The 13,669-nt window shown below is 41.9% G+C and overlaps 2 protein-coding genes across 3 annotated transcripts in view; one reads left to right on the forward strand and one right to left on the reverse strand.

Moving 5' to 3' along the window:
* The window catches only part of LOC144528899 (ladderlectin-like), a 128,231-nt gene that overhangs the window by 102,966 nt on the left and 11,596 nt on the right, over positions 1-13,669 (reverse strand). The window lies entirely within an intron of this gene.
* The window catches only part of LOC144528885 (ribosomal protein S6 kinase beta-2-like), a 16,520-nt gene continuing 7,360 nt past the window's right edge, over positions 4,510-13,669 (forward strand). Inside the window, exons 1-9 of one of the 2 annotated variants that reach the window (XM_078267754.1) lie at positions 4,510-4,781; positions 5,497-5,551; positions 6,049-6,086; positions 6,187-6,301; positions 7,471-7,539; positions 7,784-7,931; positions 8,766-8,823; positions 10,543-10,643; position 13,669. The exon at position 13,669 is cut by the window's right edge and continues 90 nt beyond it. In XM_078267754.1, coding sequence (XP_078123880.1) covers positions 5,498-5,551; positions 6,049-6,086; positions 6,187-6,301; positions 7,471-7,539; positions 7,784-7,931; positions 8,766-8,823; positions 10,543-10,643; position 13,669 — 584 coding nt within the window. In that variant the 5' untranslated portion in view covers positions 4,510-4,781; position 5,497. The remainder of the gene's footprint in view (positions 4,782-5,496; positions 5,552-6,048; positions 6,087-6,186; positions 6,302-7,470; positions 7,540-7,783; positions 7,932-8,765; positions 8,824-10,542; positions 10,644-13,668) is intronic. The other variant, XM_078267762.1, reaches the window with a different exon arrangement.

Here is a 13,669-nt window from a genome sequence, read left to right on the forward strand (position 1 = left end):
TCTGTATTGTGCTATATATTCTAGTTTGATAACTTACAGCTTAAAATACATTACACAGAAAGAGCTGTACTATAATGATGTTTGTACTGCTGTAGAAGGGTTATTTTCAAAATGAGTGTGTTATTTTGACAGGCCTAGTTTCAAAAATAAAATAATCTTCCTTGTCTTATCTTTGTTATTGCTTTATCTTGTTTCACTTCTATTTTAAGTTACTTTTAATCATATTTTTATGCATTCATTTCATTGTCTTATTTCATAATTCTACTGTTTTAGTTTTACAAACACGTAAAGCACTGAACTGTACTAACTGTACTAACATGAGTGAAATGTGATAACCAAATAAGGAGAGATTGATTATAGAGGTTTGAATGCAGAGTGTCAATGCATCCGGTGTGGGCTGACTTCATCTTAAAAAACACAAATACCAGGTAATCTAAAGCCACATCTACCCTGACAACAGAACTGAAAAACATCACTTCTGTGTTAAAACTGAACAATGTAAGGGGTAAAGTGAAAATGTATGTAACAATGTGATCAAACCAGTTAGTAGTGGGCTCCAGTTGTAAAGGAGGCTGTCAGCCTGTCAGACTGAGGAAGGAGCAGTGCCTTGGAGTGTTTTTGAAGAAGAGACCAGATTCTACAATGACAAGATGGAATAAGCACAGTACACCTTGCACAGTGCTTGCACAGTGCACCTGTATGTGATCGCCACAAAGACCCAGCAGCGCTTCTACTCCATTGTTTTCACCTGAAGAAGGAGGCCTTTTGGCGGCTTGGGTGGCCCAGGGGTCTCCTGAAGCAGTAGACGGGTACCAAGAGGAAAGAAGGATTGCGGGTGAAAGGTTTGTTCCCGGGGACCGGTGTATATTCATAAAAAAAATGTAGGGACCAGTTGTCAATTTAATGCCTCAATTTAAAGATGCATCGTTTTTAAACATAGGCTGTTCATTGTGTATTTCACCACAAACAACACACAATGAATTTGGCGCCAAGGAATCACCTGTTGCCATAAATCCATATATGAGGCATCACATTTACGGTTATCTGGTTGGTAATCACCCTTAGCCTAGAAATCTAGACACAGCCTAGCGGCAGCTAATTTATTTTACAGCCAGGGGGGTCTAGGTACTCTCCGTTGGCTTGCGAGCTGGAAAAACCAAACTCTGGTCAGGCCAATCACATCGTGTATAGAGTCGGTGGGCGCTGGGAACAGTTAGCTTTTCTTTGAGAAAAGAACAAAGAACGGCACTGATGTCATTCTTAAAAAAGGAAGATGTGTTCAGAGTTTTGCTGAATCTATCAGCTAGCTCCGCTACCTTCTTCGTTGCTCTGCCTGGTTGTAGTGCTATCCTATTGTGTGCAGTGGGAATTTGATCTCCGTCAATGGTGAGTTCCCAGACCCAACATCTGGATGTGGGTCTGGCTTGTCAGGCTAAATCACCCTTTCTTTTACTGGAACAGTGAGCAATGAAACGGGCCATGGAAGTTTGCTGGACCTGCCACTTCACGTGCACTGCGCTCTGCGGTCCAGTCAGAAACATACGTCCAGAACCAATGGATAGGATTCAGGCTCTGGCTTTGAGTGTGTGTCTGGGGGCAGTTAGAACATCACCAGTGTGCGCCTTGCAAGTTGAGAGAGCACAGAAAGTGAGCTTTGGTTGGGTGGGGCATGCAGTGGCAAGAGACTTAGGAGTGCATGGACTTGAGTTTGCTCAAACTGTAATATGGCCTGTGGTGCCTGTGTGGACGATAGAGGATATGATAGTGGATGTGGAATTAATTAAAATCAAAGCGAGGAAAGAGAGTAGATCTGGTGAGTGAATTTTATGAATATGAAGAAATTAAATAAAAGGAATATGTGCAAATCTTCACAGATGTATCAAAGGATCCAGAAACAGGAAATACTGGATCTGCTATTGTAGTCCTGAGTTAAAGAGGGGAAGTTTGTATAAGAACATCACATTTGTTAAGTGTATTTACAGTGGAGCTATATGCTATATTGATGGCTCTGGAATGGATGGAAGAATATAGACCAAAGAAGGCCCTAGTCTGTAGTGACTCTCTATCTGCCCTGTACAGTCTAAGATCAGGAACATCTAGTCGACAGGATTTGCTTTCTGAAATCATGACAGCACATGCAGGAATAAGAAGACAAGGTATTAATATTGTATGTATGTGGGTTCCTGCTCACATAGGCATTTTGGGTAATGAGAGGGTGGACTAGCTAGCCAAGCAAGCGGTGAGGATTGGAAACATAGACACAGTTATCATATTATCAAAACAAAAAAACCCCAAAGGGAAGCCATTTACGTTATATAACATCCAAAATATTGTTGGTAATGTAAGGAGAGGAGGAGGAAATAGAAAAGAGGAGACAGTCATCACCACACTCTTTGGGCATACTTATTTAAATACTACGCTTTTCATCATGGGGAAACATCCAACAGGGTTGTGTAATAGGGTTGTGACAGTGGTGGTGGACTGGTAGCTGGAGAGGTGCCAGTTCACCTGGGCACTGCCAAGGTACTCTTGCACAAGGCCGAACCCCCAACTGCTCAGGGCGCCTCACTCTGACATCTCTCCATTAGTGCATATGTACCTATACGTGCACTAATGGACCTCAGTAACTATACTGAGCATGTGTGTGTAATTCAGGCCTGCGTGTAATATGTGTAACAAAACAGTGAAAACAATGTAATTTCCCCTTTCAGAAGAAAAATCATGATGGAGGGAATGAGAAGAGCATGATTGAGGGGAACTGGATTGGGAAACAAACTGGAATGTGGATCTGATTAGTTGTTGCAGTGGCGGTTCTACATTGAATTACACCCAGGGCGAGACCCTCTTCAAGCGAACACAGTCCTATCAACTCGATAACAAAGCCGTAAAGTAAGCAAGGCTCTTTCAACTCAGGATAGGATTGAGATGAAAAGTTTAACTGACACATAACCACGATCAGCTTTGTGGGCGCTCAGTATTAGTGGAGCACCCATGTACGGTGGCCCTGAAGTGCAAATCACAACAGCAAATAGAAAAACGCAACAGCAAATCATAAAACACAACGGCAAATAGGAAAACACAACGGCAAATAGGAAAACACAACAGCAAAATAGGAAAACACGACAGCAAAATAGGAAAACACGACAGCAAATATGAAAACACTTCAACAAATCATAAAACACAACGGCAAATAGGAAAACACGACGGCAAATAGGAAAACACGACAGAAAATAGGAAAACATGACAGCAAATAGGGAAAAACACGACAGCAAATATGAAAACACAACAGCAAATAGGAAAACACGACAGCAAATATGAAAACACTTCAACAAATCATAAAACACGACGGCAAATAGGAAAACACGACGGCAAATAGGAAAACACGACAGAAAATAGGAAAACATGACAGCAAATATGAAAACACGACAGCATTAACTTCTACAGGAAAAGGTAGGGCCTATCTAGCAGAGGACAGACCCTCCTGATTGGACAGATGGACTGTCTGTCTTTTAACAGGAAGGAGAGGTGAAAAACACGGAAAAGCGCCTACTTTTAACAAAGAGACAGTCCGTCTGTCCAATCAGGAGGCTCCGTCCTCTGCTAGATAGGCCCTACCTTTTCCGGTAGAAGTTAATGCCGTTTTGTTTTCCTATTTGCTGTCGTGTTTTCATATTTGCCATCGTGTTTTCATATTTGCTGTCGTATTTTCCTATTATTTGCTGTCGTGTTTTCCTATTATTTGCTGTCGTGTTTTCATATTTGCCATCGTGTTTTCATATTTTCTGTCGTGTTTTCATATTTGCTGTCATGTTTTCCTATTATTTGCTGTCGTGTTTTCATAGTTGCTGTTGTGTTTATTTGCTGTCATGTTTTCCTATTTGCTGTCGTGTTTTCATATTTGCTGTCGTGTTTTCCTATTTGCTGTCGTGTTTTCATATTTGTTGTCGTGTTTTCCTATTTGCTGTCGTGTTTTCCTATTTGCCGTTGTGTTTTATGATTTATTGAAGTGTTTTCCTATTTGCTGTCGTGTTTTCATATTTGCTGTTCTGTTTTCCTATTTGCCGTTGTGTTTTTCTATTTGTTGTTGTGATTTGCACTTCAGGGCCACCCTACCAACGGTATCGGCGCCTATGCCCAGCAACCCGTCCGACCCAGGGGTGAACTGTCCCCCGGTCCCCCCCCCCCCCCCTTTCCCCTTCTCACACAGCTTCTCTGTGCAGTGTGCGCATGGCACCTTCTCAGCAAGCATTGGCGCAAATATGCCAATTCCCCACACGGTGAAATGATAGATAATACAGTAAAAAACCGCTTCGAGGATTTTTTTTTTTAAGTGCTTGTGATAAAAAAATAAATAAAAAATGCCAAAAACCGCCACTGAGTTGTTGGACAGAATCGGAGTAACACTAGCTGGCAACTGTAGGTGAACTGTGACACCAGTAGTTGGCGGTAGTGCAACGCAATGGATGCAAACCGCCGTTAAAATACACAGAGGAAGATGAAGAAGATGACGTAGTAGGTTACAGGTCCGCTCAGTACTCTCAGCGACAACAAGCGTCAACTCGGAACATCTCTGGGCCATAGACTACAGTCTATGTGCTAGAAGGGTTAGCTAGAAGAATGAAGGGAACCTAAATAGTTTCGTGCGTTGGTGCTGGTTAGTTGACAAAGTATAACAAAAGTAATGGCGGTCGCAGCTGTTTGTGTATAGAAACTGCTTTGGTTTTTAAACTATTTTGCTACGTACTGAGATAGGGAACCCCCGGATGAAGGAGCGTTCACAGGTGAAACTCTAGCTAGCGTTAACGTTAGCATGTTTGTTAGCGCGCTACCTGTCAAACCAGCTGTCAACGTGATGTTGGCTCACATTTACTGTTTTCAGCCAGTTTTAAACAGTTGGGAATTTTACAGGAAAAAGAAGTGACCTTATAAAACGCTCAGTCTAATTGTGGGCGAAAACGTAAAGCAGTCTGATGAAACATTTGTTACAATAACGTGTTGTTTTGGTAACCATCTGATTAGCTAGCATGCGATTGTGACAAGTTCAGCTAGCTAGTTTAGGATTTGATTATGAGACGTATTTAACTTGTGTAACCTGAGATAAATAACACACAGACTAGAGACACGGTTATCAATGTCTGTTTTAACCTGAAAGGTTTAACGTTAGCTGTGTCATGTGTACAGGAGAACTGTTTGGTGGAGAGGCTATAGCTATCGTTATGTTTTGGGTACCCACATATTTAACTAAAAACTCAACCAGCAGGTTGTGTTTCAACATGTCTTGGATCACTGGTTGTTGTTGTTTGTTTGTGGTCATATAACTTCAGTAGATCCTTAGAAAAAAATCTTAGCTGGTAAAATAGGAAAGACTAAATTGTCCTTGATCAGCATGATACAATAATAAGATACAAGAAATACTACATTCCTGATTGGTTACGTGTTAATGATCCTGTGGTTGAATGAAACACAGACTGTTTGACTTTACAATCTCTGTTTCAGGATGGCAGGAGTGTTTGACATAGACTTGGAGACTGAGGACATCAGTGATACAGAGGTCTGTATCCCCCAGTCATTGATAAGACTACTGCTGATCAGTTACCTGAAATACAGAGGAATGAGAAAACAAATCATTTGCCTCATCACGGGTTGTTTCTGCTTTAGAAAACTTTTTGACTGCATAATACTTGTCTCTGTGCACAGTGTACACATGTTAATAAAAGTCAAGCTTGGGTACATTGCCACAAACGCATTAGTTCTACGTGAAATACATCCCTGTGTTTTAAGGAACATTTGGCTGCGGTGTACAAGAATTTAAGATATTTTGCTGAGTTAAATCCAGCTCTGTGTCATAGCAGTGTGGGCAATTTGTGTAGGTGAACAGTGCACTGTGGCGAGGGAGGAAAGCCAAACACTGTTTATCTAAAGACAGTGCCCACACAAAGATGACACAGAGCTGCATTATAACCCTTAATGAGTATCCCTTTATGAAAAAAATGGACTTACTTTTCTAACATTGTTCAAACTCATTATCTTGCGGTTTCCCATCTGTAGGATGATGTCTGTGACTTCACTGTGACAGAACCAGAGAAGTAAGTTTATATTTAAATATAAATCTAAAAAAATGGATACTGATATAGTACAAATGTTTTTATACCAATACTGCTACTTTTCTGTGTCATGCTATCCCAGTGTGCAAACAGAGGAGGTGGAGTTGACCAGTGAAAGTGTCAACAGAGACAGTGAGAGAGTTGGACCTGACTGTTTTGAGCTTCTTACTGTGCTGGGAAAAGGAGCCTATGGCAAGGTGAGTGTGATTGAGCACCGTGGTGTGCACGCTGGTGTACACATTTGACACCTTTTTTTAAGGTGACATCTTTATTCATAACTACTCTTAGTACAAAAAGTAATTCCAAAACAATCATTCAATCATTGTTTCATTCACAATTGTTTCAACACTACATAAAATATCTCTTTCAGCACAGTCCTAATCCTAGTTACTTTTTATGGTAAATGGCGCCTTTCTAGTTTTCCAACCACTCAAAGCGACATGCTACATACAACCACTGATGGTAAAGGCTGCCATGCAAGGTGCCAATCTGCTCATCATGATTTAGTACTATTAACAGGGCTCAATCCGAGGGGCGGGATAAACGGGTGTCTTTCATATTCCCTCTGCACGCAATAGGATAGAGCTACAACCAGGCAGAGCAACGAAGAAGGTATCCGGTCGGCAAAACTCCGAACACATCTTCCTTTTTTAAAAATGACTTCAGTGCCGTTCTTTGTTCTTTTCTCAAAGAAAAGCTGAACTCCAAGTCTTCCAGAGTCGCGGCCAAAGCCGTTTTCGTGCTAGGGTGCGTCTAGATTTCTAGGCTAGCAGACTAGATGAGCCGGGATCAAACCGCAGATCTTCCAATTTGTGTACTGTTTACATTTTTTACTTTAACTTGCCGTACCATTACTGCACTGCATGATTACATGTAATACATGAAATTAATTGATTAATTTGATATTCATATTAAAACTAGAAACCATCTTGTGATGGGATGGGATGCCAAGTCGTGCCAGTGTCGTAAAGTGTGGGGAGGCCAATGGCCCCTTCTTTACTTCCTTCCCCCTACTTCTGGCTCCCTTGCTCAGATCCCGCCCATTTTGAAACTCCGCTTTAATTTTCATCTCAACTACACACCTGTAAAGTTTTGTGACTGCGTCTTGCACGGTTATCGGGCCATGGGGCGTAAAGTGGGAGGGCCCTTTCCCAACTTTCTACCCCCCTGCTAAAGTTGTGTGACTGCATGTTGCACGTTTGTGACCCTATTGCGGCAACAAACAGACAGTCTCAAAGTATTCAAATGCACTTCTGCGGTAGTTCCCACTACACTAGCTGTCTGTCAGGATCAAACACACACACACACACACACACACACACACGCACGTTGCTGTCACGGCTGGTAACAAAATGTCTTTTTTCAGGTTTTCCAGGTGAGGAAGGTTCAGGGTGCTCAGATGGGCAACATATTTGCCATGAAGGTCCTGAAAAAGGTACTTTGTCTAAGTCCACAGTTCCCTCCTTAGACACAAAATGTAGGATAAATGGAACATGAAGTTGCTCTCTTTCCATGTTTTCTTCATGCTTTTCTCTCCACACCATGCTTCTGCCTCTCTCATTCTCTTCCCTTCCTTCTATTTGTCCTCCTTTCTTTACTGGTCCTGCTCTTTATATTTCCCCTCCTTTGCTTTTTTCAATGTTGTACTGTGCTCACTTGTCTTGTTCATTTGTCTTTAGGCGAAGATAGTGTGTAATGCTAAAGACACGGCCCATACACGAGCAGAGCGGGAGATCCTGGAGACGGTGAGACACCCATTCATCGTGGATCTGCTCTACGCCTTCCAGACTGGGGGGAAACTCTACCTCATACTGGAGTGTCTGAGTGGTAAGACAGAGGCACTGAGAGAGTAGCCTGGCTCCTATGTAGTCCTATGTACTTCATTTCCCTTCAGTACTCCGTCTGGGTTTGCGGTATATTCTTGGGTTTTCTCCGGCCAAATATTTGGTGGTCCAATCAGCGAACCGAGGGAGTGGCTGAGAACGATGACGTTGAGGACGTGTGTTAGAAAGATGCGAGCGAAGCCATTCGGTCCGTTGTGGCAATGCTGCCGAATATCCAGAAGTTAAAGCCCGAGCAAGAACAGTCTTTGCTGAGTTGTGTTGGCCATTATGTTGTGGCCCTCCTCCCCACGGGGTTCGGGAACAGTTTGATTTTCCAGCTCGCTCCGTTAGTGGTGAAGGAGTTGGCTAAGGCTAACGCTAGTGATGCTAATGCTAAATATAAGCCGATAGTTGTCGGTCTCCCCTCTTGTTGCACATGCGCATGATGGTTATGGCAGATCCAGAGTGGCTCTGGGCAGATCCAATAGTTTTAAACTTCAACAGAGTACCCGCCTTCAAGGATGTTAACACTTGTCAATGGAGAGTGGCCAGACTCTCTGGACAAATGAAATGGACCAGAGTCTGGTAGGACCAGGCTACTGAGAGAGGAACTGATGGAAAACATAGGAGAGACAGATGCCATGGACCAATGTTTGTGCATATACCCCTATTTATGAGATACCTTCATTTTTAGCATTTATAGCCATATGGTTGTTTGAATGTATAGAAAGGGAAGAGGTGGAGGGAGAAAAAGAGGGATGAATGGAGTAATAAAGACATGGATTGGAGGAAGATTCTCTAATGCCACTAACCCATCTGTACTGTTGTTTATCACCAGGAGGGGAGCTGTTCATGCAGCTGGAGAAGGAAGGCATCTTCATGGAGGACACTGCTTGGTAAGGACACATACCCCTGGGTAAATGCTTGCACACAGTCTGGGAAACCAGCAAATACTGCAAATTAGCTTTTTTTGCTTGGCATTTGCTCGGCATATCCATCTGGGAACTTTCCGTTAGAGAACTTTTGGGAAGGGGCAAACATACTGGTTACCTGATTGGATAAACCATGTGTCTATCACCACCTATGTTGATGATAGACGGGCCAAATCAACCAATTAGATCAATGATATATCAAACTCTTGCCGAAACCAGTCGGGAGAAGAGCAATAACATCTTTTCCTCTGAGAAAAGCCTCCAGTGCCGTTTTTTGCTCTTCTTTCAATGAAGGAATACTTTCTAATTCGGGTAAAACTTGCACGATAGCTACGCTCATCTCATCCGTGGAAGCCGCCATGATGTTTAGACTGAACAGTCGCTTCTCGTTGCGTCACACCTAAACCCGCCTCCAAACCAACGCTGATTGGTCGGTCGTTTGGTGAACGGCTCCAAATGTTCTCTGCCTCAAGATGCCAGACTGATCTGTGAGTGGAAAACTGGAGCTCGCCAGATCAGGACGGTCTCACGAGGCTACAGAAACCCGTGGGGGGCTTATAGTGTAACCTCACCACGTCACTAGAACGTAATTTACAATAAAAAATAGGACTATAAATAATAATGAACTCGATATGGTGATAATAGAATAACAAAAATAATTGCAGAGATAATTACAGGCTTAAACTCAATTTGGTGAACATAACAAAATGATGACAATAAAGGAATGAAATAGCAAGACTTATGATTACAGAAAGAGGCAGGAGATTTGGAAAATAAAAGAAGAGAGTTCAAAAAGCTGGTAAATCATTTCAATAGGAAGCTAGATATCCACTGAACACAATTTTTCTTTTAGTTTTTTTTGTATACAGGTAGGGAGGATGAGCTGCATGTCAGGTGTAGGTATTTGTTCCATTGTAAAACACCTCTGTATTTTATATAGTGCTGCCCTCTGGTGGTACGAGAAGGAGGAAGGTACAGCAGGCTAGTTTGTCTCGTGGACATACAAACCCCAATTCCAGGTTTTGGAGCAACATATGCTGCCATCCAAGCAACGTCTTTTTCAGGGACGTCCCTGTTAATTTCAGTAAGACAATGCTAAGCCACATTCTGCACGTGTTACAACAGCGTGGCTTCGTAGTAAAAGAGTGCGGGTACTAGTCTGGCCTGCCTACAGTCCAGACCTGTCTCCCATTGAAAATGTGTGGCACATTATAAAGCGCAAAATACGGAGACCCCGGACCTTTGAGTAACTGAAGTCGTACATCAAGCGAGAATGGAAAAGAATTCCACCTCCAAAGTACAAAACCACTACAAAACGCTGATTGATTTTTGTTAAAAGGTGATGTAACACAGTGGTAAACATGCCCCTGTCCCAGCTTTTTTTGGAACGTGTTGCAGGCATTAAATTCAAAATGAGTGAATATTTGCAAAAAAACAAAGTTGATCAGTTTAAACATTAAATATCTTGTCTTTGTAGTGTACTCAATTGAATATAGGTTGAAAAGGATTTGCAAATGATTGTATTCTGTTTTTATTTACGTTTTACACAACGTCCCAACTTCATTGGAATTGGGGTTTGTAGAACGATTATTTTACATTGTTTCATGCCTAGTTAGTCCTACTTTAGCAGTTTAGGCCACCTCTCTCATATCATTAACGTAAATCATTTATGTCTGTGTTTAGTTTCTATCTAGGAGAAATCACTTTGGCTCTAGGTCACCTCCATTCCAACGGGATTATTTACCGGGACCTCAAACCTGAAAACATCATGCTTAATCACCAAGGTAATGTTCAATTTAATTCAATTCAAACAACTTTATTTTATCCCTAAAGGGCAATTCAATTTTGCCGTCAACCAGTCACATAAAATACAAACAGAGCGGAATATACACCATCGCAGTCAACCAACATGTCAGTAGCAGCAGGTCAACAAATAGGTAGCCCAGGCATGAGCAGCAAAGCACACACAGGTTGCCAAATTGAAGCTAAATTAAATAAATATACGACCATAATCCACCGTAAGTGAAGTAATAAATACATAAATCAAAGCTTTATGCTTCCCCAGAATTACAAGCCCTGGATGTTACAGGTTGCTGCCATCAGCAGCATTTTAGAGCCTAATGGCAACAGGAATGAAGGAATTCAAGTATCTGTTGGTTTTACATGGGGGAGCAAGATAGCATTAAAGAGAAGCTACAAGAAAGAACATGGCCAGAATTACCCATGCTTCTCTTAGCTTTCTGGACTACCTCTTCCAGAGGGAGCTCAGGTCTGCTAATGGAAGTCCAGTGATCTCAGAGCAGATCTTTACAATGCTAATGAGGCTATTGTTGCTTTTCACAGGCAACCCATGAAACCATCAATGCCCTGATTCTGCCCCCTGAAGAAGACTAGGGTTGGGTATTGTTTGGGTTTTTTCCGATACCGGTGCTAAAGCGATACTTTTAAAACGGTACCGGTGCCTGAACCGATACTTTTTAAGAAAGAGGAAAAAAAGGAGGGTACTAAACAACAGTCAGCGAGCAACAAAAACAACGACCAGATGGGAAAAGGGTATTTTACAATAACTTTGAATGCACCGTGAGGCTACCAATTTCAAGTGAACTGTGTTGTTTTTCCAACAACGACAGCTGTCACACTTTACACCGTTTAGCTGTCAGCATTTTAACCCTGTTTAATCCAGCTGCTAGCTAACGGTAGGCTAATGATAGCTACTGTCGAGTGAAGTGTTAACTAGCGTGACATGCGGCGATGTTTCTGTTGCCTGTAATGTCCGTTTTCAGAGAGCATCGCAGGCATATCAGTGGCACCGAAATGAGGCACCGAAATCCGCATTACTATTCGGTCCGGTAGATACCGGCCGTTAAGGCACCGGTTCACATGGTAGCTGCCCTCTTCAGAAGTCCTACAGCTGTGTACATAATGAAAAGCAAGGGGGGAAAGTACACAGCCCTGAGGTGAGCCTGTATTGGAGGTGATAATGTTTGACCTGTGACCATTCACAAGAACTTGCTGAATTCTGTCTGTTAAAATGTTTAAAAACAACAATAAGATCTGATCAGGTAAGTTGAAATAAGAGGCAAGTCGCTCAATTAAAACATGAGGCTGCATCTTATTTAAAAGCTGAAGAAAAATCAGCAAATAAAATTCTGGCATGGGATTTGGGTTTTTCAAGGAGCTTATATACTCTGTCTAAAATTAATACTGTAATGGAGTTTGCCATCAACGAGGGAGAATTTTCTAAACATTTTCTAAACAATTTTCATCACAAGAGATAGAACAGGTATTATAGTAGATGTTTTCCATATCGTCGGTATCTGACCATAGTCTGCACACATCTGGAAAAGTGTTGTGAACACCCCACTGAGCTGGTCAGCACAGTACGTCAGGGTGCGTCCACAGATAAAGTCAGGGCCAGCAGCTTTGTGAGTATTCACCTTCTTGAGTAACTTTGACACTTTCCTGGGATATCACAAAGTCATTGAGAGGTACCAGAGACGCTCGCAGCTTGGAAATATCGTTTTTCTCCCATCCCAGAATGCTGTGTGGACTAGCCAGACCCTCCTCTGCTCCACAGCGTGTGAATGGTCTGGCAAAGCGAGACTAAGTGCAGAGCGATATTGAGTGTAGCGGCTTTGATGGACGGACAGGGGGGCTCGTGGAACGAACAGCTTCGTGAGCAAGGATTGGAAATTCTCACCGCTCCACTCGGCTCACATGCACTAGTTGGGGGTGCTGACATTTTTGGCTATTATAATGGCTATTATAATTTGGCTCAATCGCCCCCTGGTGGCTGGCTGCTGTATGGGTCATAAATCCCGCCCCCTCCATGGTAACGGATAGGACATGGGCCAAACAAAAAAAGTCAAAGTACACGGTTTCGATCATTTAAGGTAGTTCTTATCATACTGATGTTTGTTCACGTGTTCATTTTTCAGTTTTTTTAATTTTTTTTTATTAGTTATTTGATGCTATAGAAACAGGGTGAAACGTCAGGATTGACACACTTAACTTATATTTGTATTTCTGATTGGGCGGGCCAGCTGTCAATATGGGTTATTACCCAGGGGTCTCAATGTTTTATTGTTTTATTTCATGTGAATACTAGTTTACTAGAGGAGTAACTTAGTATTTGAAGTAATGCAGTAATGCAGGAAGTGTGCATTTAGTTTCCATGCTTATTGTGTTTCCACAACAATGTTAGTAAGTAAATCTACTGAAATGCCCCCCCCACCATAACAGAGGAGTGGGATGTATAAGATGAGAAAGCAGAGGTTAAGTTAAACCAATGGCTATCTGTACATCTTTGCCAAGTGCTAACCAGTACAGACGGCATCACTAAATCATTGGGGAGGGTCATGCCTCTTTTCCATATCATTTTGGAGGGTCATAGAAAACTGTATTGCTGGTGTAGGGAGGGTCAGGTCTATTTTGACTAAAGATCCCAAAACAGTCCCTAAATAAAATGACCTTGTAGCTGAATTTATGTTGGAATGATAATTGATTTGAAGTTTGTGTATTTAAAAAATAAGTAAAACACACTCCTAAGTGTTTCCATATAGGAAGATATCTAGATTTATTAAAATCAAAATATATCGCTCAAAATCTTTAAATTAACTCTGCAGCTTTGACTTTTTTACTCTAAAGTGTGACCTTGTATTTTGATCTTATCACTCTTTAAAATACTTTTGAATATTTCAGTTTGATCAACCATGACCCTGAAATGCCCTAATGATCCTGCTCCCCTTTGGGTCGTCGTTGAAACACAGTGTCTGTGATAGTGTTATGTTTTTCTTTTTCTTTATGAAGG

This window comes from Sander vitreus, chromosome 2, assembly GCF_031162955.1.
Source record: "Sander vitreus isolate 19-12246 chromosome 2, sanVit1, whole genome shotgun sequence".
In the NCBI taxonomy this organism is placed as follows: domain Eukaryota; kingdom Metazoa; phylum Chordata; class Actinopteri; order Perciformes; family Percidae; genus Sander; species Sander vitreus.